Raw genomic sequence first — 23,936 nt, 5'->3', positions numbered from 1 at the left:
GGTGGAAGGTCGGGCGGAAGTGACTGCGCCTCGGGCCGCCTTGGTTACCGCGTTCTCCGCCCCTCGATACGTCATCGCTCTGAGCCGGCGATCCGCTGCCCGCGCGGGCGCTGCCCGAGAGCGCGGGTCCCGGTTGCCGCCCCCTCAGGTAAGGCTTTCTCCTTCTCACCCTTCGCCCCTTTCTTCCGAGCTCTTTCTCTCTTTTTCCCCTTTTCGTTGCTCTGAGAGCGCTGCGCGGGTTCCAGTGCCTCCTCTGCGGTTCTGAACCCCCGGTTGCCATACGAACAACTCCAGTGGGGAGAGGGGGGGTCTTGTGCCATCGTCTTGGCGACAGAGGGGGTATTTCTCCTCGGGCCACGGGGGGCCCCAAGGCGCTGGTGTCTGTGATTCCTAGCGAGGACGGAATGCTGGTTGACCCCGACGAGGGGGCTCGGACGGCATCCTGGCTTAAGCAGGGGGTAGGGAGAGCCAACACACAGGAGTAGGCAGGCCTGAAGGGGGGGGTCGGGGGAGTGGACGGCGTGTGAACCCCGGGCGGTGACAGTGGAGAAAGATGCCTTGGGCCCTGCCCCTGAACCAGGAGCCACCATGTTGGTGATACCCCCCGGACTGAGCGAGGAGGAGGAGGCTCTGCAGAAGAAATTCAACAAACTGAAGAAAAAGGTGAGGGAGTGTGTGTGGGCATCGCCCAACCTTTCACAGACTCTACCCTCTGAGACCACCTGGGGTGAGTGTGAGGGATGGAGGGTTCTTCTGGCTCACACCGGCACACTGGCACCTCTCAGTGTAGCCTCAGAGGTGGGCTTTTCCCAAGTCTGTGTACCTTCTCTCTTTTCTATTCACTCTGCCATGGAGTTGTCTTCCTTTCCTGTGGCTTTTAGTACCACCTAAAAGCTGGTGATTCCACGTTTGGTGTTTTTCCAGTTCCATCTGATGTCTTACTGATAACCTTCAGATATCCAAAATTAAAGCTATTATCTTCCTGTTTATACTAATCTAGTTCCTTTTCTTGCTCTTCCAAATAAGGCGTGATCACATTCAGTTCTCCCATGTGTTTAGAATCAAAATCTCATCTCTGATTCGCTGTTTGCTTCGCCAAACGTTTGCCAAGTCTTCTGAATTCTTCCTTGGAAGTAACTTCTATTTATTTTTTCCTGTATTATGTATTCCATAGATCTAGGTCTTTGCTGACACTCATCTAGACCGTTGTAATGGTCTCTCGACAAGTTTTTAGTGTTTGTTTATTTTTAACAGACTTCTTCACTCCTATTAAAACAATCCATTGAAAACATAAGACTTTGTCCCTCTTTTTCTCAAAACCCTTAAGTGGTTTCACATTGTCTGTAGAACAAAACCTTAACTTGTGGCATCCCTTTTTAGTAAACTAGAACTATTCACTAGTCCCAAGACATGCATCCCCAAAGCTTCTTATCTCTGTATTTTTGCCACAGTTTTCTTTGTCTAAAATGCCTTTTTTCTTCAGTTTCTATTATGCAGATGCTACCTAGGGTCCAGTTTAATAACCATTTGGCTTCAGAAAATCTTACTCTCAGCTGCAAGCAGTCTGCACGTCTTATAATCATTCTTGATAATTCAGTCTAGCCACTTTGTTTCTCAGATTGTAAACTTGGGGAGGAAGTGCGTCTCCTCCCCATACAAAGTAATGAATGGCAAGTTCTTATTAAACAAACAGGGTATGGATGGATGCACTCCAGAAAGCATGTAGGCGTTTATTTACTTGCAGCTCATAACCTGGGGCTCTCGTCCATCATTGACTTTCTTGTTTTCTACTTCAAAAATGTGATGCTCTGGGATACCATGGTTTGGATACCTTAAGTATCGGTGGCGCTGTGCGTGAACCGGGCCCGTGTGTAAGAGGCAGGGCTGCTTTAGTGAACTACTCCAGGGGCACCATTTGCACTGTTTTCTCTGAGAAAGGTGTCCCCTGGAGTGACGCACCCAGGGGCCTTAGGAGAGGACCTGGTCAGAGACTGGCCCTCACCAACTCCTCTCTTCTCATTCCCAGAAAAAGGCATTGCTGGCTCTGAAGAAGCAAAGCAGCAGCAGCACAGCCAGCCAGGGTGGTGTCAAACGCTGTGAGTGACAGGGAAACGGGGATAGGCTGCGAGTAGGGAGCACGGGGCTGACCTCTCGCAGCCTGGCTGACGTCATGCCTCTTTCCCTCACCACTGCAGCACTGTCAGAGCAGCCTGTGGTGGACACAGCCACGGCAACAGAGCAGGCAAAGCAGCTGGTGAAGTCAGGAGCCATCAGTGCCATCAAGGCCGAGACCAAGAACTCGGGCTTCAAACGCTCTCGAACCCTAGAGGGGAAGTTAAAGGTAAGCACAAGCAGAAAGATAGTTCAGGGGACCCCTGACTTCGGAAGGCATCCCTCCAAGAGCAATGGAGGTGGTTTAGGGAAAAAGTGATACCTGTCAATCACGGGCAAAATGCGCTACCATTCTGAGCTTCAGGTTGCTTATCTGAAAAATGAAGAAAATGGGTGACTCCTAAATTCTCCATTTTACACATTCTGCGGCTCTGTTGTGCGTGTGCGAGCTCTTAGATTGTGCTCTAAGGAGCTGAACAGGCTGAAATGGCGTCAGGTTCAAGAAGTGTTTAGGTAAACTAAATACTTGAAGGGTTTATTAGGGTCACTTATTTAAAAATCCCACACAGTCAGATAAGAGAAGTGCAAAGGAATTAAAAGAAAAAAAGACAAAACGGTAGAACAGAGGAAGCTGAGGAGAGGGTGAGGGAAAAGGAACGCCCTCTGACCCGCGGTCAGGCAGCCTCCTGCCCCACACTGAGGCAGGTCTCTACCACCTTCCCAGGATCCTGCGAAGGGGCCAGTCCCCACTTTCCAGCCGTTCCAGAGAAGCATATCTGCTGACGATGATCTGCAAGAGGTAATGGGCCCCGTTCTTTGTCCCTGAGGGCCTGGGATTGGGGAAGAGGAGCGACCTACATGCCAGCAACCAGGAATCAGCTGAACTGAAACTGGGTCTCTTTTTCAGTCGTCCAGACGTCCTCAAAGGAAATCTCTGTATGAGAGGTTAGCAGGTTGGAGATAGGACTGGGTCCCACTAGGTGGTTGGTGTGGGGGGTGATTGCCTGGATCCTGGGGCGGTCTGGGGCTGGAGTGGCAGGAGCTGGGGCTGCACAGGGAGGCGGGGGTCAGTCTCCTCAGGGTCTGGGAAGACTACCAAAGGCCCCCTTTGATCCGCGCTGCCTGCCTCCCCCTAGCTTTGTGTCTTCCAGTGATCGGCTTCGGGAACTGGGGCCAGATGGGGATGAAGCAGAGGGCCAAGGGGCTGCTGACGGCCCCCCTCGAAGCTTTGACTGGAGCTATGAAGAACGTGGTGGCACCCGCTCCTCAGTCTCCCCTCCCCGAAGCCGCAGCCGGGACCGCAGTCGTGAGCGGAACCGGGACAGAGACCGAGATCGGGAACGGGATCGAGACAGAGATCGGGAACGGGACAGAGATCAAGACCGGGAGCGGGACCGGGATCGAGACAGGGACCGGGACCGAGATCGGGAGGGCCCTTTCCGCAGTGAGTGAGATTGGCTGGTGTGGAAAGTGACCACAGATAGGATTTAGATGGCTCCTACGAACGTGGACTCTTAAAGTGGAGGGTGAGACAGACTACATCTTATGATCCCATAGGGTCAGACTCATTCCCTGAACGCCGGGCCCCTCGGAAGGGGAACACTCTCTATGTGTATGGAGAAGACATGACGCCCACCCTCCTCCGTGGGGCCTTCTCTCCCTTTGGAAATATCATTGACCTCTCCATGGACCCACCCAGAAAGTAAGGATGACACTGGGGCAAGATGATAAGTCCTGGAAAGACATTGGGTGTGAGACCTGGGGGAGGAAGCCAAATGTCTCCAACGTCCTATAAGCACTGGGTTTGGTTAGGTCCAGAAGCGCTCAGAAGCCCTCTACTGACCCTCTTTTCTCTCATCCCAGCTGTGCCTTCGTCACCTATGAAAAGATGGAGTCAGCAGATCAGGCCGTTGCTGAGGTTGGGACTTCCCGTATCTCTTCTTCCCATCCCTCCTGCCATCATCATGTTTTCTCTTTAAAATACTGGGAGCCGGGAGGAAATCATTTTCTCTTGACAGAGAAAGTCTCTCCCTATTCACACAGAAAACCTTACATTCTCAGATCCCTGCTCAGTCTACTCCTAGGATGGCAGCTCATGGAAATCCTCCTTCGGTTTGTCTGTAATGTCGCCCCCCCCCCCCACCCTCTACCCCCTCCCCTCTTCTGCCCCAGCTCAACGGGACCCAGGTGGAGTCTGTGCAGCTGAAAGTCAGCATTGCCCGCAAGCAGCCCATGCTGGACGCCGCCACCGGCAAGTCTGTCTGGGGCTCCCTTGGTAAGACCAGGATTCTCCCTCCCTCGTCCTGTCTCCCACTGCTCACCCCGTGTCTTTATCCCCCTTCCTGTCCCCGGGTTCCCTACAGGTGTTACAGGTCTAGATTTATGTGGAGGCTGTGGGAACAGGAAGGAGAACGGTCGGGCTATCTGTCAGTGGGAAGTAGGAGGCAAAGGAGAGAAAAGGATTGAAAAGAACTTCCAGTAACTGGAACAGGGAAGGAAGTGGCAGCATGTCAGGTTTGTGAGGAAAATGTACACCTCATGTGACCTTGTTCATTTGGGGAGGAAGTATAGCTGGTTTTATAAAAGAAGCATTTGGAATAGGGATCTGGAACCCAGGTGTGACGTGAGCCATGAAGACACAGGTCAGTCATCTGGGTCCCATGGTGGCTGCAAACTGGTGGTGTCATCAAGGGAGGCTGAATCGAGAAAGAACAGCCCAGGACTGGGCTTGGGGAGTATTCAGGGACTACGATGGGAAGCTGGGCTGTGTTCCTCGTGCCCCAGATGTCAGCCCTCCTGACATGTTGGGTAGCAAAGGAGACAGCAGGAGGGGTCAGAGGGGTAGCACCGGCGGTCTGCGCCCCTGAAGCTAAAGGCCACCAGCTTTCAAAAGCAGGGTGTGATAGGCAGAGTTGGGGTTCAGGATCCTAGACAGGGAGCTGGAGTGACGGGATTCACTACAGCCCCAGACTGGCAGGGATGGAATCCCTGGAAATGAGGTGAAGAGAGACAACAGTATCAGGAGGAGAGGGGAAGAGGAAGGAAAGCCCGAGGCTCAAGGGGGATTCTCAGTGCCAGGGGCTCCCCGGTGTGAGTTATCCTTATAGGGCAGGCAGCGTTTCTCAGTGTGAATATCCATTTTACTTGAAATAGATTTTCCTGGCAAAGGAGTGGGCAGAACAAGGAGTTCAGAGCAAGAGTGGCCTTCCAGATAAAAGGCAGCCATCAGAAAAGACCAGTCTGTCAACAAAGGACTATAGAGATCTAATTTTACATTTTTCGTGTACTAACTAAAAGTAGCAAGTTAGCACCATTCACATGTCTGGGCAATAACATTTGGGGTTTTTCTAAGAACAAAACATTCATTGCAGTATCCGCATGTGCCAAGGTAACAGCAGACCGCTCCTTGCTGCAGTGATGGAGTGGCAGCCGCTGGCCTGAGGGGGCTAAATGGAGACAGGCCACCCTGGCCACCAGGGGGCAGCATGGAAACAGCTTCCAAGAGCCAGCGGCTGGGAGTGAGGTAGTTAGACTGCAGGCCTGGGGTCTTCTTCCCAGCGCTCTCCTGCAGGCCCTGACTAACCCTCTCCTCCCTCCGTAGCTGTCCAGAACAGCCCTAAGGGTTGCCACCGGGACAAGAGGACCCAGATTGTCTACAGTGACGACGTCTACAAGGAAAACCTTGTGGATGGCTTCTAGGAAGTGGAGCTGGATTCTGTGCCTCATCTGCCCCAACGCGGGTCTCAGTAAAACACTGAGGTGGAAGCTCACACATCTCCCTAAGCCTCTGGTTTTTCAGCACTTGGGGTTGGGGTTGAGCCTTTAAAAACGGCTGTTAGATTTGACCTCATTTGTAACCACATGGCTAGTGCACATTCCCCGCCCTCACCCCAAAAGGATCTTAACACAGGTACTGTCGCAGCTGTTTTAATTTGACCTCATTCCCCTTTCCAGCAGCAAAGCCCTCACAGAAAATCCAGATCCTCATGTTGGAGCTTGTCCTTGAGCCAGGGCAGCACTTGGAAGAGGTTGATGTGAAAGTCCCGGGCGTGAGCAGGCACATACTGCTGCCGCCGCTGGTCTCTGCAGACATCCACTACGCCCCAGCTGATCACGCCAACCTGGAGGGGCCAGGGGTGCCATGGGGCATTGGTAGAACTCCTTCCTCCAGGAAGCACAACTACCGACTGCATCTGCACTGACCTAGGAGAATGAGCCTAGGGACCCAGCTCGGTGCTGTCCTCCAGCACCCAGGCCAGATGTGGTCCTGAGCCCGCCCGTTCGAGGACTAGTGCTGAGCTGAGGCAGGCACCCCCGCCCCTCTCCAGCCACATGCATTGAGCTTTCTTGCTTTGGGGCACAAGGTGACCACTTGGCATCTCCCCACAGATAGGCAAGGGGAAACTCACTTGAATGAAGCGACTCCTCTTGTGAATAATTAGGGGGCCACCAGAATCACCTACATAGGGGAGGAGAAGCTGTAGGGAAAACGACTTGGGCCTCAGGAACTTGCGGCACCACCAAGGAGCCTTCTCTCACCTTTGCAAGTGTTGGGGTCACTATAGGGACTCACGCCTCCAGTGCAAAGGAACCTGGGGGTGACCACCTCAGAGATGTCCTTGACTTTCTCATAGCCTGGGGCTTTTAGAGCATCTCGCTCACATCCAGCTTTCTGTAGGTGAGGTGGGAAGCATGAGGGAGGAAAGGGTGATGAACAAAGCTTGCTTAGGGGTGCCTGGGCTTCGAGGACCTCCTGAGGACCCCACGTTCCTCACCTTATCCCCATTCTTGATGTAGACCTCCTTCCGAACCAGCATCTTCCTCCCATCCTTGAACAGCTCAGACACAAACAGAGCTTGGATATCCTTTGCAGGGAGCAGCTCTTCCACTGGGCAAATGGACCGACCGGGTCATTCCAGCACTCTCCCTCCCCCGACCGTCTGTCTCTCCATTGCCATTGGTGCTCAGCACAAGTCCCTCAGCCCCTTGCTATGCGCTAGGGCCCTGGCTGCGCGTCATCTCCTGCAGCCCCTTGCGCCCCACTTGTCTCAATCTCACCCTAGTGCTCCTCCCTGAGTATCTTACTCTGCTTCTGGCAGGTGGTTGACCGAGGAAGCCTCAAAGCTTGATTTGTTCCCTGGGTGCAGGGGAGACAGATGGGCCTGTTCAGGAGAGATGGGCAAACTCTCGATCTGCCCCTGTCTGCCAGCCCCACATCTCCCAGCCTTTTCTCAGGGAGCCAGATGTCTCACCTGAGAGTCTCACTGTAAACCAGCCTCTTTTTGAGCTTGATCAGCGCCACATCGTAGTCATAAAATTCAGGAATTCCTTCTGCTTTTTTCCCATTGATGTTGTACTTGGGGTGAAATAGGACTTCTTCTATCTCCAAGTCCTGCTTCTTCCCTCCTGAGGTGGGAGGAGAATGGGTACCTCTCTGGGCAGCCTCCTGCCTCTGGCCCTGTCATCCCTAACTGGTCCACCGTGCAAAGGAGGTGGCTCTGTTGAGGACGGGTAGACTATGGGCTCTTGAGAAAGGGCGGTGTTGTCTGGAGGGCGAGGCTGACGGTCAGAATTGATTCATGACATCATCCTTACCCACGCTGACCTTGATTGAGTGTTTCTGGTCATCCACCGTGAAACAGTGTGCCGCTGTCAGCACAAAGTACTCAGACACCACAGCACCCATGCAGTTCTCATGGCCCTTCAAAGGGCGCTGGGAATAGAATGGCAGAGGGGGAAGCTCAGCTTCCAAACACCACAGTCTAAAACAGATGTTTTGCCCTTTCCCACGCGCATTTCACCCTAACCTCACCTCCCACAAGTCCCCACTGCCGGGAAGCCATGCTTACAGTGACTGAGATCTTGGCCTGCCACGGCTGCTTGTGGTAATCGGTGCCCTTCCTGTGCTCCCACACCATGCCGCACAGACCCAGAGTCCGCGTCTCATCTGCAAGGCAGGGGAGTGCTGAGAGCTGGGACGCTTCAAATGGCACCTTGGGGGAGGGACACCTACATGTCTGGGGTGCTAAAGCCCATGAAGAGGAAAGGAAAGGCAGGGGCGTTTGTTTCCATATGTCGAGGGCAAGGAATCACTGCAGTACAGTGAAAAGTATTTGAGACAGATCAGAGACCTGGCTGATTTCAGGCCCAACTCTTTCTGGCTTGCTGGCCCTTGACCTCTCAGCGTCAGGTTCCACAACTACAAAACAAGAGACTTAGAAAGATTTCCAACGTCATTTGGAGCTCTGTGATTTTAAGATCAGGAAGTGGACAGTGCCAGGAAACGAGAATAATGACTATGAGATCGAGAGGAGGAATTGACAAGGGCCTTCCAGACTGCCAGGGCTTCAGGAGAAGAGGATGAGTGTGACCTTGGGGGACCTGGGGAGAGAGCTGAGTTTCCTGACCGTCTTATACCTTTCTGGTATTTTCCTACCAAGCATTTGGAAGAACACATCCTCCAGGTTTTCCATGTCCTTGACTTTGAACACATGTTGCTCTTTATCTTTCTTGGAAGCCAAAGCATTGATGTTCTCTTGGTTCACCAGAGGCCCAACCCCAAACACGTAGACGTCTGGGGGAGAAAACGGAAGGGGGAAGGTCCAGGCCCGGGGCTGAGGGGGCAGGAGCTGAGAAAGCAGGGCACTGTGTCCTGGGCAATAAAACTCACCGAGATAATCTTCCCTGGGGTTTTTGCGATCCCTACCAATGTCCAGCAAGGACCGGATGTCATGAATGACAGGGACTGGGTCCCCACCCATGTTGTGCAAGCCTGTAGAAGAGAGAGGAGCCGTGAGAGTAGGCAGCCAGGAAGGGAAGAATGAAGAGGGTCAAGGAAGATAAACTGGCTGGAAGCAGTGACACACAGGGCTGGGTATACAGGTTGGACAGAGGATGGAAGTAACAGATCACGGAGGGCTTTAAGGAAAAGGATCCCTCCTTGTAAAGGGTCAGGAATGATCAACATGGCGGGGGCCCTGAGCACGGTTGCTGCTCAAAGCCCCAACCATGAGTTCAGTGTTACATGTGGACTTAAAGGCCACACACTGGTGTGAGAGGGTGGGGAGCCGGGCAGGAGAAAGGGCCCTTCTGACCATCAGTCATGAGAATGATGACGTGGCGGGTGCGGTTCCAGCCCTCAGGACGGGTGTCCCCTTCCCAGCTCATCATGCTGTACACTGCCTGGAGGGCCTTCTTGGTGTTAGTACCCGTCTTCAACTTATGGTCTATGGAAACAGAAGACATCATCACCTCATCTAGTCCTCCAAGCCTCCCTTGAACCCCAGAGGCCTACCAGCAACTGAGATCCCACCTCTTTCAACTTTCAACTTTTTCAGTTGTCACCCCACCGACTTCCCTTTGACCACAAAGCGACCCTCAGCCCCTAACAGGTTCCCACTAATGCCCGTTCCCCCAGTGACTGCTGACCAGCCATGGACTACACAATGGTCCTCCCTGCATCCCCACGTGGACTCACAACACCCCTGAACCCTGTGACCTCAAAATGAACTTCCCACCATTCCCTTACGACTTCTGACCTTCATAGCTGATTTTATTGAGCTTTTCTGTGACCCAGGCTGCGTCGCTGCTCTGTGCTTCAGACACTCTGATCAAAGTTTTGGCATCTGTGGCATACGTCACTAGACCATATTTTGGCTTCACCCCATAACTTGCCACCTGAGGGAAGCAAAGGGTCATGACACTGCAAGTAGAATACTTGAGAGAATTCAGCATCTTTGCTGAGATAGGGAAGGTCAGTAAGAGACTCAAGCGCTGACTGGTTATCTGAGGTTCACAGGGGCTGGAAAAGTCAAGAAATAGCTTCAAGGAAAGGGGAAGGACAGAATAGAACCTAGGGATTTTCTGGAACCCTGTGGCTCAGAGGGGCTAGGAACACTGGAAGCTAGTCCTGGCAGGGCAGTGAGGCACATTCAGGGTCCCCACATTCAGGGAGGGGGGGCTCCACCTTCTCAATGAAGTGTGTGAGACAATTCTTGGCCCCTGTGAAGTTGTGTGCCCCAATGCTGTCTGATCCATCCAGCACCAGGTAGATGTTCATGGAGCCTGAGGGGTCCAGGACAATCTTCCTCTTCTGTTGTTCCCCTAGGTGCCACCAGAGACGTTCAAGCTCCAGCACGCGGGCTTCTCCTGCCCCTTCTCCATCCTCCCCTTGGTTCCTTGCCCCGCCTCCCACTCTGCCTTCAGACCTGGGCTGTGGCCGTCATCAGCATCGACTCCTTCTATAGTCTCCGTCAGAGAAGACAGGAAGGCTTCAGCCACCTCTCCAGGGGTATCGTACATAAAGGAGTCTGGGAGAGGTCAGAAATCAGGTCAAATGTCTGGGAGGGTCAGGGACACAGTGACCAGAGAGAGGGGATGGTGGGTTTCCAGGGTGGGAAGGGCTCAGAAGTGAGGATGTTCTACAGGGAGGTTTAGAAATGGAAAGAGCTGGGCTGGGAGAGAGGGAGCAGACAGTGTGCCACTGTGGGAACTTGAGGTTGGGAAAGCAGTATCTGACCTGAGGGCATGGGTCAAGGGTCACCTTGGCAAGAAGGCTCTGTCCCACTCCAAGAGCCACCTTCCAGGCATGTTCGCTGATGGGAGCCACGCAGGGTGAGCCCCCGGCTGCAGTAGTAGGTGACACTGTCTTCAAGGCGGTACTGGCTGCCCACCTTCCTTGTGCCGATGGGGATGCCTGGGTTGGGGCAGTACGCCGCTGCAGAGGCATGAGACACAGAGGTGAGGGCCAAAGCTGGAGGCCCAGAGGGCCGGGCGGAGCACAGCTGTGACAGTGCCCGTTCCTCAGGCTGCAGCTCCGTCAGGGAGCGGCTACCTTGGGAGGGGAGGGGTGGCGGTGGCAAGGCTTCTCACCTCCATTGTCACAGATGGCTGTTTGCCCATCCCACCGACCGTTCGCTTGGCAGGTGCGATTGGCAGAGCCCCGGAGAGTGTAACCATCATAGCAGTGGAAAGAAAGCTGGTCACTCAGATTGTAGTAGGGGGATCGGGGCCAATAGTCCCCGTTCTCAAAGTCCTGTGGTCTTGGGCAACGAATTGCTTTGAGGAGAGGAACAAGCAGAAGTTACTGAGAGGGGAGGGCTGCCCTTTAGGGTATCCCTCCTGGTCTCGGGGTCCCTGTCACTCAAAAATGGCACCTTCTCGGTCCCACAGGGGCAGAGTCTACCTGCAGCCCCTGGAGGATCCCTCAACCTGTGGGGAGTCCCGCTGCTCCTCCCTCCCCACTCCCGAGTGTTCTTTTAACTGCCAGGGCTGCCCAGTGCTGGGTAAATGCTTAGTAAAGTTAGCTGCCTTCCTCCTTCCTCCTTCCTCCTTCCTCCTCCCTCCTTCCCACCTCCCTCCAGCCCCCGACAGCCTGCCTGGTCTCAACACACTCTAATCTCATCCTAGGCTGGACCTTGACCACCACCTGCTCCTGCCCTCTGCTGGCCCACGCCCACCCTCACTACCCTCCAACCTCTGCATTCTGCCTTCTTGACAATCTTTTGGTCTTGGGTCTGCAGGGTGCTCCAGGAGCCCGTGGATCGGCAGGTGCGAGCCTGCACAGGGTATGGGTAGAAGCCAGAGGGACAGACGTACTCCAGTGCCTGACCCTCCTTGAGAAGCCGGAAGGAGCCACCTTTGATTTCTACTCCCTCCAGAGAGCAGGGGCTTTCGGACGTCATGCTCACACCTAAAGGAACAGGCTGATGAAGCCTGGCCTGACAAGGCCAGGGAGGGGTGCTGGGGCAGCAGGAGGGGAAGCGGTGACCCTGGCTTACCTCTAGTCAAGAGACCCAGGACCAAGGACACCAGGCAGAGTCGGGGGCTGAGGTTGCTCCCCATGATGATGGAAGGCAGGAGAGAGGCTGGGCTGGAGACAGGGTGGCCTTCCCCAGCTTGCACTACGTGCTGCTTGGCTCAGTGTCCAAGCTGAAACTCTAGACCTAGGCCTGGTCACAGTCCTTTCCCCCTGCCCCTCACAACTGCCAGCGATTTATGCACTCTGTGTGCTGGCACCTGTGCTTCAGCCTGCCCGCCCTACCCACATCACTTTCCGGAATGTCCAAGAGGGAGGGCCCCACTGAGCTACCAGTCGAGGAACTAGAAACTGCACAAGCCCCACCCTTTGCCATGCAAGGTCCAGGACTCTCCCTTTCAACACCTCCTCTCTGCCACAGCTCCTCCCCAACAAGACCAGACTGCCCCCTTACAGACCAGAAATAAGGCCCCAGCTCCCCCCACCCCCGTTGAGTGTTACGGAGCAGAGTCCAGCCACTGTTTGTCCAGCAGGGTCTCTGACCTGCCTCCTGCAGTTCCTGGAATCATTCCTGCTTCCCCACCCCCCAGGCAGAGGCACAGACAGATGTGGAAATCACTGATTTTTATTAATTTCATAAGTGGGGAATTCCATGTGAAAGTGAAAGGAGAGTGAGTCACGTTAAGCTGAGGGTGGGCACTGGGTGAGGATGGGTCTGGGGACAGACATTCAGAGGTAGGACATGGGACAGATGGCAGGCCCCACAGGACAGCAGAGGGCTCAGTGGGCATGATTAGAGGGGCAAAAAGTCCAGGACACCCTCCAGGTGCTGCCTCAACCAGGGCTGCAGGCGGAAGAGACTGATGTGGAAGTCTCGCGGCGGTGGGACGTTGCCCCTGGGGGCTTTCTTGCGGGAGTTTTTATTGGTGCTGCTACAGGGGTTGTAGAGACCCCAGCTCACCAGGCCCACCTAGAAGAAGGCAAGAATGGGACAGGAGGCTGCCACAGCCCCAGCTCCAAGCCCCAACCTCCCTGTGTCCTCCAAAGGCCTCCCTCATCCCCCACAAGGCCAAGATCCTACCACCCCAGTCCTGTGAGCTTCTCCCTTCTCTCCTCACCTGAAAAAACCTGAATCTCCGCTCAAGGAAAACTGCTCCTCCGGATTCTCCTGCAGAAAGAAGGGACAAGAGACTGTCACCCAACTCTCCTCTGCTCCCCTGTCATGGAGGCAGTGCAGTGTCCTGGCCTGCGTGCTGGCCACAGGTGGCCTTCCCCTCAGGAATCCAGGCGCCAGAGTTGAGGCTGGGTGGGAGGCGCTCACCTTTGCAGGGATTGTCATCTTCCCCGGTCCCACTGCATAGGAACTGGTCTGTTACCACCTCTCTGACATCTGTTAAATTGGGGAACATTTTCTTGTCTTGGGAGACGACCTCGATACAGCTTGCCCACTGCAGTAAGGGAGGAACAGGAGAGAAGAATGGAATGAGCAGGCCCCGGGCATTCCAGCTAGGCCTTGGAGCAGGAGTGACTCGGGCTCAGACGGAGAAAGCAGCCGGAGCTGGAGGAGGCCAACAGACATTCTAGTAGACGCCCCGGGGGAATCCCATCGCCCACAGCCTCCCAGGCCTGGGACCCTCACCTCCATCCCTGTCTTGAGGTTAATGTTCAGTGTGTCCCCGTTCAAGGCCGCAAAATGAGCAGGAACGCTCAGTTTGTTCAGAAGTTCGTTCTCTGCAGTCAAGGAGAAGGGGAGGTTGGTGCTGGTCCCTTTACCCTGACTTGGGGACGGCAGCACAGCTCGTGTAGTCACCCCCAAGCCCAGGTCCCAGCTCCTCACACATCTGAAGCCCCAGCGCTCACCGTGCTCTCGGCAGGTGCTGCCTGGGGGTCTCCGCAGGGCCAGATTGGCCCCCACCGTACAGGGAAGGCAGATGGGCCTGGGGAGAAGGGCGAGGGTCACACAGGCCCATCCTTGGTTCCCCACTTCTCGGGGGCTCCCCGGAGCATTCTACCCCAGAGGACACCCTCCCACCCACAGGCTGGGACCTGGCATGGGTGGACATCTTCACTTTCTGGGCCAGCTTTAGCAGCGCAATGTCATCAGCATAGAACTCCAGGATTCCCTGAGGCTTCTTGGCAAAGACATTGAACTCCGAGGAGATTACCACCTTCTCAATTTGGAAGTCTTTGCCCCACTGGGAGTTGGGATCCCCTAGAAACAATACGGCAGATTAGGCTGGACCAGGGCTCCTAAAGGGCCCAGAGACTAGGGACAAGGTGTGGGAGCTCTGGCCGTGCGGTCAGGAACCTGGTAGGGGCCCTGTCTCACCCACGTTGACCCTCCACAGGGAACGGTCCTCGTCGGCATGGCGGAAGCAGTGAGCGGCAGTCAGGACCCACTGGTCTGAGATGAGGGAGCCGCGGCAGGTCTCCTGGCTCTTAGGCTACAGGAGAACAGACGATCTTCAGGGCCTGCTGTGTCTCTGGCCCATGGCCACTTTCACCTCTGGGATCCAAGCCCCGTCCCTCCTTCCTGTTACCTTGATAGTGACATGCCAGGGTGTTCTCTCCTGGGCAGAGGCATTAGCTGACATGTTTCCCACCCCACATATGGTGTCTATGAGCTGGGAGACATCTGCAGGTGTGAGGAGCAGACGGGGAAGGATGCAGGTGAGGGGCGCTGGGAACAGGTTCTCCAGCTGTGCCCCTGGCTGGCTCCGGACTGCCTCCCCAGTCTGGAGAGGGCGGACGAAGCTCACTCACCCAGCATGTGCTCAAAGACCTGGTACAGAGCCTGTGTGTCCTGCAGGATGAAGGCATGCCTCTCGCCGTCCTTCTTGGAGCCCAGTTCATTCAGTTCTCTCCAGTCCACATCCAGCTTGCCCACCCCGATGGCATAGATGTCTGATGGGGAGGAGGAAATCACCAGAACTGTGGGTGTGGCTGGGGGCTACCCCGTGAGACAGGAGGCTGTGATTTGGAACTCACTGGGTCCTACAAAGCCCTAATGAGCTGGAACCTCCACCCACACACCTCTCTGGCTTCATTTTCTACCACTCCTTGCCCTTCCCTCTTCCAGCCACATAACCTTCTTGAAGTTCCTCGAATTTGCAGGTGCTCTTACCTCAGGCCTTTGGCACAAGCCACGCCTCTGCCTGGCTCCCTCACCCCGCAGACTTCCCACATGGCTCACTTTCTTACCTTTTTAAGTCTTGACTCAAATGTCATTGTCTCAGCCAGTCCTTCCCTGGCCTTGTTGTCTAAAATGGCAATGCCCCAGACACTTCCATTCCTGCCTGCTTCATTTTATACCTTAGCACATGTCACTAGCTACCGTGACATGCGGGCTCCTTATTTATCTTATTTAATGCCAACAGTGGGTAGAACTGTTTCCCCCGGAGGATATGTTCAAGTCCTAAACCTCAGAACCTGTGAATGTGCCCTTGTTTGGAAATAGGGTCTTTGAGGACGTGATCAAGTTAAGATGAGTTCACACTGGATTAGGGTGGGCCCTGATCTGAGGCCCGTGTCCTTCTAAGGGGATTTGGGACACAGACATAGAGAGAATGCTGTGGGACAACCCAGAGAGGCACTGAGGGAAGAAAGGGATGCAAAGACAGAGTCAGAGCCTGGGTGACCCTGCTACAAGCCGGGGACGGCCTAGGGTCACCAGAAGCTGGAAGAGTGAGAAAAAATTCTTGCCTAGAGGCTCCAGAGGGAGCAGGGCCCTGCTGACTCCTTGGTTTTGGACTTTTAGCCTCCTGAATGTGAGAGAATGGATTCCTGTTGTTTTGAGCCACCCAGGTTTGCATAAATGGTTGTACCAGCCCGAGCAAACTAGTGCATTGGCCCCTCCAGAATGGCATCCCCATGCAAGTAGGCATTTTTGTCTGTTTCATTTATAGCTCTATCCTTCGAATGCTGCTTAGCCCAGAAGAGACTCTCAGAAGATCTTTTAAATGACTGAATGAATAAAAAGAACTCTGAACATAACATGGAGGAAAAACTTCAGATTTGGTCTTCCTCTGTAACATGCAGGCTCTGGCAGAGGAGCCTGGAGCCACCTCTTCCCACTGGAAAATCTGGGCTCACAACAACCAACCAGGCCCAGCCTCTCCGTGAGTGTGCGTGCCAGCCAGAACCGCCCTGCAGTGGCCCACAGAGTCTGCCGTCTCCCACACTTTGCATAAGGAGTCGCGGCCTTTTTGCTCCCAGAGGGCCCTGTGTTGTGTGTAAGGAGTGAGATGCTCAGAAGTCTTCCCTCAGGAAGCAACTCGCACTGGCCAGGATGGAGCAGTTGCAGTAGGTGCTAGACAATTATCCTGCCCCTGTGTTTTCTTTAACTATTTCCCTTCAGTTTCTGCTTCTTTTTTAAAAAGTGTTTTTGAGCATTTAATCCTGGCCCAGTGATGCTAAGGAGTTAGGGAATGGAGTTTGGGTTTTGCTTTTCTCGGGCCAGAGTTTTAAAGAAGAATCTGCTTTCCACTGAGGGGCAGTTTGGGGTAGGACAGAAAAGAAAGGACCCAAGGGGAAAGTGAGACTTGGGAGTTCAAAGCCAGCTGCCCTTCCTTATCTGCGGCGCTCTCTCTGAAATTCTTTTCTGGTCAAAAGTCAGTGCAATTTTTATTTACTCTGAACCCCAGGAATTGTTCTTTTGGAGTCTGCAACTGCCGAAGCCTTAGTTAGTTATCTGTACTGCCAAGAGGGGAAATGCCAGGGACAGTCCCCACAAGGAGTCCAGGCCTTTTCTTCCTGGAGAGGTGTGTGGGACATAAAATGGTGGATAATGATGCCGGTGACGGTGGTGGCTGCTAACACGCTCTGTGCCAGGCAACGTCTGAGCATTTGCCCCCTCCCCCGCCATCAACCTAAGAGGTAAAGCCTCTTACAAGTGAAGAAACTGCCCATGGCCACAGCCAATCAAAGATGAGCCCACAGTTGAAACCTTGGGTGGTTTGACTCCAGACTCTTCAATGTGACACTCGGCTGCCTACATACAGAATGACACAGCGGGTGGCGGGGGTCAGGGGATGGAATGTCTCACTAGAAAGAGAGCCAAGATGCTGGGCCCCCTGGCTGTGGGCCTGGCATCCCCTGCAGGGGCAGCAGAAAAGGGGCAGGGCCAGTGCTCACCCAGATAGTCGTTCCTCTTCTGGTTGATGTTCAAAATCTCCTTGATACTGTCAACAGCTGGTTTGGGAGAGCCCCCCATATTGGACTTTCCTAGAACAGGGAGGGAAAACAATTGTTTGTCTGGGTGGACATACCAGGATTCCCCACAGCCCAAGAGGGATGGGAGGCATTCATCCTGGGAACCTCAACACTTACATCTCCTACCCACGTTTTAAGATAGATTATTTACTGAAATTCTCTATATTCCAGGCACCCTTCATTTACTTTATTTCATTTTATTCTCATGAAGCCTCAAGAAGTGTAGGAATCCTCATTTTACAGACAAGAAAACTGAGCTCTGAAGGGCGATGTAACGTGACCTAAACCAAGACATCGATGACAGGCCCAGAGCCGCTGCGGCCCTGCCTTCTGTCTGCTCTTTGACTCCAGTATCCAGAGCCGCACCCCCACCTAGCTCACTCTAGGTGACCTCCCAGCTAATGACAATAACTCACATTTACTTTATAATCAGAAAGCATTTCAACATAAATTTCTTAAATTTCCATAAAAACTGTAAGGGACGGAGAGCAGCTTTTATTATCATTGCTGTCATCATTAACATTGTCCCTTCAACACCGGTTCCATTTTTTTAACACTATTTTTTACCACTTTGTAAATAGAAACCAAGGCCCAAAATGCCAGAGGGAGAACCAGAATGCAGGTTTTCGGACCCTTCTTGGTGTTCCTTCCACTGTGCCAGCCTCACTCACAGAGACGGTGACACCCACCATCTGTCAGAAGGATGATAGCGTGTCGGATTTCCTGCCAGGTCACTGTGTCCATACTGAGGCGATGAATTTGGTTATTCATCATCGTATAGACACTATTTAGAGCCTCATACATGTTGGTTCCAGTTCCATTTTCATGGTCTGAAATATGCAAAGAGGAAGGACTCTCTTAGAAACTTCCCACCTACCACCTGGGAGAAGGGAATCACTCTACTTCCCCTACCACTGGAAAATAAATTATCAACTGGTTTGATAAACTCAGACCTTGGATATCCAGATAGGGATTTAGTACCATTTACTGTTCAGGCATTAAGAGCTATTCCCCTCAGAAGTATTCATTGCATAGCCCCAATCCAAGGCCACTCTAAAGCCCCCAGATTTAAAAGTGGGGTTTACAAAAAACTTGGGCTGTGTTAGCATCGGCTGCCTACCACCCCCACCCCACCCCGCCCCAGGTAATGACATTGGGAGGCTAAGGCACCAAGCCACGAAAACCAGACCGTCTGGTCCTGGCGTCAGGAAGGAGCCGGAGGTCTGCACGATGCACTGGACATGCAGCACATGAGACTAAGCCAGGAGCTGGTGGCAGCTGGGACGCCCCCACCATGAACCTGACTGAGAAACCGGATGAAGCAGAGCCCCAGAGCCCTGAGACTTGAATGCCACCGAGAGGCCTCTGTCTCTCTAACTTGTCCAGAATCTGTGTACAGGAAAGCTCCTCCCTACCTTTCCCATCACCTTCACTTGATGACAGCGATACCTTTATAGTTGATGTTGTCCAGATGGCTGATCACTTCGGTCACATCCCGGGAGTTTTTGTCCCAGATAGGCAAGATGATTTTGGGCTTTGAGGCAAAGGTGATGATGGCGACACTGACGTTGATCTCAAAGCTGAAGATCTGTGAAGGGCAAATGAGAGGCAGTGTGAGGGAACCCTGAAGCTGCAGGGGAGCTGGTAAGAGAGCGAGCAAAGGGCCCTGGCGGAGGCAGAGAACCTGGACTGACAACAGCAAGGTCCGTGGGTAGGCACTCTAAGAAACTGCTGCTTGGAAGAATTCCGGAAGCTGACGCTTGTCTTTGATAGGCTCACTCCTCATTTAATGTTCACAGCTACTCTGTAAGGTCCGTATTTTACAGATGAGGAAACTGAGGTTTCCCTACCTGGCCCAGATCACCACTGGTAGGAGGTGAAGGTAGGGTTTGAACCTGTCAGCGTGACTGTGTGGCATTTCTCCAACTGTCGCATTTTGCAGCCTCGCGGGTTAGTAAGTTACTTTAAGTCCTAAGAGAGACTCAAAGGAACATAAAAACTGCCTCCTTTAAAATGTAGCTGGGAGGGAAAACATATATCCACACAAACTACTTTGAAAAGCATGCTATCAAGGAAAATGTGGGCAAGGAACATAAACTGGTGGCTTCCAAGTTCTTCTGTCTGCATCAGTTCATAAGGACATTTTAAGCACATACCCCAATATAGGTCATAGACTTATAAAGTGTACTCATATTTATAAAGTGCATCACTACAAACATGCACAAAATATGAAATGTTTTTAATTATTAAATATTAAGTTATTAATTTAATTTAAATTTAAATTATTCAAACAGTATTTTCCTGCCATACCCCGGTGGATTATTCCTGTGTACCCCTCCGTGGAGACCACTGTTCTAGATGATGAATTCATAGAAACTAGGACCTCAGTCTTCTTCACCTTTGGTGCCCCCAGCACCCAGCACCCAGCACAGTGCCTGACACATAATAGGGGCCCCAGCAGTCCTTGTGGTATGAAAAATAGGATCCTATAAATTGAATCCATGATTCTTTCATAGCATGCATATAATCTGGGAAGACTTCTTGCAGGAGGTGGCTGTGAGTGGGATTCTGAGGAGGGAAGGAGACAGAGAGAGACAGTGGGTGCAGGAGGCCTCCTCTGAGCCCAGGCTCCTATGCCCTGACCCTGTCCACCATGAGGATGGCGCTGTCCTGGAAGGTGCGGAAGTCTTCTTCGGCCACACTCTGAGAGGCGTCCAGGAGCAGGTAGAGGTTCAGGTGACCAGAGCGCTGGATTTGGATTTTTCGGCCCACAGTTTCTGGGAGAAATGTGGAAGGGGAGGGTTCAGATTTCCACCGCCTAGCTGCTCTCTTGCCAAGGGGGTCAGGCCCCACCCCTCCTCTCCAGTAAGCTCAGCCCTGCTGAGCCCACCAGAGGCCATGCCCCCAGAAGGCATGCCCTGCACCCTGCTGCCCCCACCGAGAGCACTCACCCTTCTTCTTCTGGGTGGGATTGGTGGCTCCAAGCATGTGGGACAAGGAGGCGCCCAGGGCAGGGGCCACATCCTCAGGAAAGTCATACGAGTAGGGTTCTGCGGGAAGAGCCACTGGGGTCAGCCAGAGCCAGGGGGGCAAGGAGGGTGTGCCCAGGAGTCTCGGGAGACTCAGGGTGGCTACTTACGGCGGCAGATGGGCTCCGTCCCACTCCAGACACCATTGCCCTGGCACTCCCGCACCGCAGACCCCGTCAGCACCAGGTCTGAGGAGCAGCGGTAGCTGACCTTGTCCCCAAGGCCAAACCGGGACCCCGTTCGTACCGAGCCCACCGAAATACCTGGGTTGGGGCAGTGGCTGCCTGCGCGTGAACAAAGGAAAGGAAGATGGAGGTGAGCAGGGACTCACCTCCTCAACCTCTTGCCCTGCTAACCTGCCCTCTTCCTCCAGCTTTTCCTCCTTCCAGCCCTCCAGAGCCTCGGCAGGCCCCTTAGCTTCCCCCTTGGGAGACCCCACAACTGTGCTTCTCAGGGCTGTGGATAGAAAACCTTAAGGAGGGCAAAATGTTCAGAGCTCAGGGACCTCAGTTGCCAGTTAAGCCCCCAGTCCCCACCCAGGGACTCACCCCGCATCCATCCCGCAAACCCGGGAAGATGCTGGCTGAGGAGCTCATCTCCACAGAGGACACTGGCACTGCGTAAACCACAATGAGCCATCACTACACACCCACCAGAATGGCTAAAAAGAAAAAGACAGGGGCAGCCGGTTGGCTCAGTGGTTAGTGCGCTGTGCTCATAACACCAAAGTCGCGGGTTCGATTCCCACATGGGCCAGTGAGCTGCGCCCTCCACAACTAGATTGAAAACAATGACTTGACTTGGAGCTGATGGGTCCTGGAAAAACAAACTGTGACCCAATATTCCCCAATAAAAATTTTAAAAAGAAAGAAAAAGACGGGTAATTCCAAGTGCCAGAGAGGATGAGTCCATCAGAACTGTGTTATATTGCTGGAGTGTCAGTCGGTGAAACCACTTGCCAGCCCCACTCAAACTACACATAGGCCGACCGTGCACCCAGGAATTCCACTCCTACATAACACGACCAAGAGAAACAAGTGCACAGGTGCACCAAAGTCACGTACAAGAATGTTGATAGAGCTTTACTTCTAATGGCCCCAAACTGGAAAAAACCCAAATGCCCATCACCAGGAGAATGCATAAGTCAAATGTAATATATTTATAAATGGAACTAACAGAAGTAAAAATAACAAGCTGCTGACACACAGGACTCACAGGCAGAATGCTGAATAACAGAAGCCAGATGCAAAAGAGCACATTCTGTGTGGTTCCGTGTGTGAGGTGTAGGAACCAGCTAAACTGACGTAGGGAGACAGAAGTGGAGACAGAAATCAGAAGAGTGGCTACCTCTTGGGAGTGGACAGGAACTTCTGCGACGTTGGACATGTCCAAGAGAGAGATCTTGGGGGTGGGGGGTGATCATATGGGTGGATACACGTGTAAAACTTCATCAAGCTGCATACTTCAGATCTGCACACTTTACTGTAGGTAGATTATGCCTCACTTTTCAAATAAATTATACTGTGTTTGCATAAATGGCTATTTGGCAGATCAAGGGCATGAGTAGGGAGCCAACAGCCAGGGCATATGGTGAGGGTACAGTCCTGCCATCTCATGGACTCTGTGTCTTCTGTATTACGTGCTCAGAACTGTGGTCCAGGAAGCACAGGTCAATGTATGTGGCTGCAAGGACTCCTGGGACCCTACTTCTGTCCTGCAGAATCCCTCACCCCTCACAGGGACAGTAATAACCATGACAAAATTGTACATGGCACTTACCAGATTCCAAGAGCTGTTCCGGATGCTTACTAATATCTGCCCACTTAAGCCACTTGATGACCCCATGCAGTTGGCACCCTTACTATCCCCACTTTACAGATGCAAAAACTGAGGCATAGGGAGGTTAAATAACCTGCCCAAAGTCTGTCCATATCAGAGCTGGGCTTGAGTCCAAACCGGCTCCAAAGGCAAGGCACTTCAGCAAAACATTCGCTTTGCTCTCAGCATGTTGTGCGTCCCTGCAATCCCAAGGGCCTGAATACCAACCTTGCTTTGAGGCATTTGGAAAACAAGCTAGACAGTGTGTGGAGCCTTTATGTTGGATCTGAAGCTCAGAACCGACCGCCTCAGACCAGGCTCCCTGCAGGTGGGTGATGTGTGACCTGTAGATCTCAATTTACCAAAATCCAGGAATTATTTTGACACTAGGAACAGCAGGCCCCCGTCCCCACAGAGGCTCCCTGGACACACATCTGGTTCCAGGGTTCCTGGAAGTCCCCAGCCCCCATGCGGACATCAGTCAGGGCACTCACCGCCATTGTCGCACACAGCCGTCTGACCGTCCCACATGCCGTTGGGGCGACACTGCCGCACAGGCGAGCCCCGCAGCATGAAGCCATCCTCACACTCGAAGCTCAGGTTGCCGCCCACAGGGTGCGAGCCCATCCGTGGGGTATACATGCCATTCTCAAAGGAAACAGGTGCTGGACAACGAACAGCTGCAGAGAAGGGGAAGGGGATGCAGGGGCGGACAGATAACAGCTGGGCTGGGCGTCCAGCGGCTGACGTTCAGCTTGGATGCCTGGAGATAGCCAGCTGGCTGCCTAAATATTAGGTCGATGCAGGTGACATTGCTGCTTTTGGCAACTGGTTGAACACTGACAATTTCACACAGTTCAACCTAATAGATTGGTAAATAGCCATTTATTTCAGCCCCCTGAGGGCATGGTCACGCCCTTCCCCTGGGGTCCTCAGATGTCCCATAAGTGGATAACTAAAGGGGTAATGCCTGTCACAGCAGGGGACTCCAGAACCATCCAACGTCCTTTCTGAATGGCCAGTACTGTGCAGTCAACAGTTAAGTGTTTTAAAAATCATCCCTGTCTTTAGCACCCCACAATCTCCATCAAAGCATGCCTCCAGTGCCTGGCTAAGGATGTTGACATTTTCCCACTAATTTGCAAAGCCCCATGGAAAAGCAACTGTCATCTCTCCCACACCATCCAGCCAGGTTAAGCCCCACCCAGAGCAACTCCTGAATGGAGGTTCCCAGGTGGTCACTGGCAGGGTGCCCCAGCACAGCCCTGGGGAGCCTCACGTTTGCAGACTGCCTTTGTCAGCCGGGTGGATCTCGCGGTCTGCCACTGTCCATGGCTCAAGCACAGCCGAGACGCCGGGGATGGGTAACGGCCCAGGGGACAGGAGTAGATGAGGACACTCCCAGGGGCCCAGCCGTGGCTGAGGGTGAAATTGCCACCAGAGATTTGCACGTTCTGAGAGCAGGACGGAATGGCTGCAGCCAAGCCTGTGGGCATGGGCACACGACACAGAAATGAAGAAAAGAGGGAAGGCATAGACGAGAAAAGGAAACCAAAAGAGGCTGCCTGTTTCATGCATGGAAACTTGACCTGGTAGTACTGGCCTCACCCACAGGACCCCCACATCCCCCTACCCTTGCTCTTACCTGGGAATAGGGGCAGCAGGCAAAGGACAGCCATTAGTGGGTCCATGGTGTCCACTTTAGGGGCAGGGAGAGGCAGAGAGCACAGAGAGAGGAAAGGTCATCTGACTTCCTGAAAACCAGAGCTGGCTCAGCAGCTGCTTCATTAGCTGCCAGAGAAGGAAAACTAGGGAGTGGCAAGGGGGATGGTCTCTTGCCGGGAAAAATAGTCAGGGAGTAGGGACTGAGTGAGGGGGTGAAACATGTGCCCTGTCCCCCTAATCCCAATATATCCATCAAGTCAGTTGATCTCCACAACAGTCTTTGTGTACTGCTCCCAACCTCCACCCCCTCACACACGTGGGCACACATGTATGCATACATGCTC

At 53.3% G+C, this 23,936-nt stretch overlaps 3 protein-coding genes across 5 annotated transcripts; 1 reads left to right on the top strand and 2 right to left on the bottom strand.

The window, feature by feature from the left end:
• Positions 1 to 13: 13 nt before the first annotated feature.
• NELFE (negative elongation factor complex member E) lies at positions 14 to 6,030 on the top strand. Of its 2 annotated transcripts, XR_004422705.1 has the most exons (12): positions 14 to 148; positions 581 to 663; positions 2,027 to 2,096; positions 2,196 to 2,341; positions 2,837 to 2,911; positions 3,020 to 3,057; positions 3,249 to 3,556; positions 3,670 to 3,814; positions 3,976 to 4,030; positions 4,285 to 4,387; positions 5,484 to 5,635; positions 5,714 to 6,030. XR_004422705.1 is itself a non-coding variant. In XM_033102984.1 (11 exons), exons 2-11 carry the CDS (start codon positions 589 to 591, stop codon positions 5,809 to 5,811), a joined length of 1,113 nt encoding a protein of 370 aa, XP_032958875.1. In that variant the 5' UTR covers positions 14 to 148; positions 581 to 588; the 3' UTR covers positions 5,812 to 5,890. The 2 variants fall into 2 exon arrangements, 1 of the variants encoding a protein (XP_032958875.1); XM_033102984.1 differs by lacking the exon at positions 5,484 to 5,635 and having other exon boundaries at positions 5,714 to 5,890.
• CFB (complement factor B) lies at positions 6,024 to 12,159 on the bottom strand. Its single transcript, XM_033102976.1, has 18 exons — positions 11,892 to 12,159; positions 11,588 to 11,803; positions 10,984 to 11,169; positions 10,655 to 10,828; positions 10,320 to 10,421; positions 10,079 to 10,215; positions 9,651 to 9,789; positions 9,207 to 9,338; positions 8,783 to 8,884; positions 8,549 to 8,686; positions 7,962 to 8,059; positions 7,708 to 7,825; positions 7,365 to 7,518; positions 7,198 to 7,274; positions 6,888 to 7,000; positions 6,652 to 6,784; positions 6,522 to 6,571; positions 6,024 to 6,233 (listed from the first exon to the last, which is right to left on the bottom strand). The coding sequence occupies exons 1-18, from the start codon at positions 11,953 to 11,955 to the stop codon at positions 6,078 to 6,080; spliced, it is 2,289 nt and encodes a 762-aa protein (XP_032958867.1). The 5' UTR covers positions 11,956 to 12,159; the 3' UTR covers positions 6,024 to 6,077.
• A 319-nt stretch (positions 12,160 to 12,478) lies between these two features.
• C2 (complement C2) lies at positions 12,479 to 23,728 on the bottom strand. 2 transcript variants are annotated; one of them, XM_033102977.1, is made up of 18 exons: positions 23,573 to 23,728; positions 23,207 to 23,413; positions 22,422 to 22,607; positions 20,220 to 20,393; positions 20,032 to 20,130; positions 19,724 to 19,857; positions 18,530 to 18,668; positions 17,770 to 17,910; positions 17,003 to 17,092; positions 14,633 to 14,773; positions 14,410 to 14,504; positions 14,199 to 14,313; positions 13,916 to 14,081; positions 13,730 to 13,806; positions 13,509 to 13,600; positions 13,191 to 13,317; positions 12,988 to 13,037; positions 12,479 to 12,839 (listed from the first exon to the last, which is right to left on the bottom strand). In XM_033102977.1, the coding sequence occupies exons 1-18, from the start codon at positions 23,616 to 23,618 to the stop codon at positions 12,663 to 12,665; spliced, it is 2,256 nt and encodes a 751-aa protein (XP_032958868.1). In that variant the 5' UTR covers positions 23,619 to 23,728; the 3' UTR covers positions 12,479 to 12,662. The 2 variants fall into 2 exon arrangements, with proteins under 2 accessions (XP_032958868.1, XP_032958869.1); XM_033102978.1 differs by lacking the exons at positions 22,422 to 22,607; positions 23,207 to 23,413; positions 23,573 to 23,728 and adding an exon at positions 20,658 to 20,679.
• Between the last annotated feature and the right edge of the window lie 208 nt (positions 23,729 to 23,936).

This window comes from Rhinolophus ferrumequinum, chromosome 3, assembly GCF_004115265.2.
Source record: "Rhinolophus ferrumequinum isolate MPI-CBG mRhiFer1 chromosome 3, mRhiFer1_v1.p, whole genome shotgun sequence".
Classification (NCBI taxonomy): Eukaryota; Metazoa; Chordata; class Mammalia; order Chiroptera; family Rhinolophidae; genus Rhinolophus; species Rhinolophus ferrumequinum.
The sequence above is the reverse complement of the archived record's forward strand: the minus strand, read 5'-3'. Positions and strand labels throughout refer to the sequence as shown.

Coding starts and splice junctions, on each gene's coding strand:
- C2 (XM_033102977.1), bottom strand. CDS start 23,618: ATGGACCCACTAATGGCTGTCCTTTGCCTGCTGCCCCTATTCCCAG. Junction 23,414..23,572: donor CCTGCTGCCCCTATTCCCAG/GTAAGAGCAAGG, acceptor CCATGCCCACAG/GCTTGGCTGCAGCCATTCCG. Junction 19,858..20,031: donor TCCCACCCAGAAGAAGAAGG/GTGAGTGCTCTC, acceptor CATTTCTCCCAG/AAACTGTGGGCCGAAAAATC.
- NELFE (XM_033102984.1), top strand. CDS start 589: ATGTTGGTGATACCCCCCGGACTGAGCGAGGAGGAGGAGGCTCTGCAG. Junction 2,912..3,019: donor CTGACGATGATCTGCAAGAG/GTAATGGGCCCC, acceptor TCTCTTTTTCAG/TCGTCCAGACGTCCTCAAAG. Junction 4,031..4,284: donor CAGATCAGGCCGTTGCTGAG/GTTGGGACTTCC, acceptor CTTCTGCCCCAG/CTCAACGGGACCCAGGTGGA.
- CFB (XM_033102976.1), bottom strand. CDS start 11,955: ATGGGGAGCAACCTCAGCCCCCGACTCTGCCTGGTGTCCTTGGTCCTG. Junction 10,216..10,319: donor TGATGACGGCCACAGCCCAG/GTCTGAAGGCAG, acceptor GGTGGCACCTAG/GGGAACAACAGAAGAGGAAG. Junction 9,790..10,078: donor TCACACACTTCATTGAGAAG/GTGGAGCCCCCC, acceptor TGCTTCCCTCAG/GTGGCAAGTTATGGGGTGAA.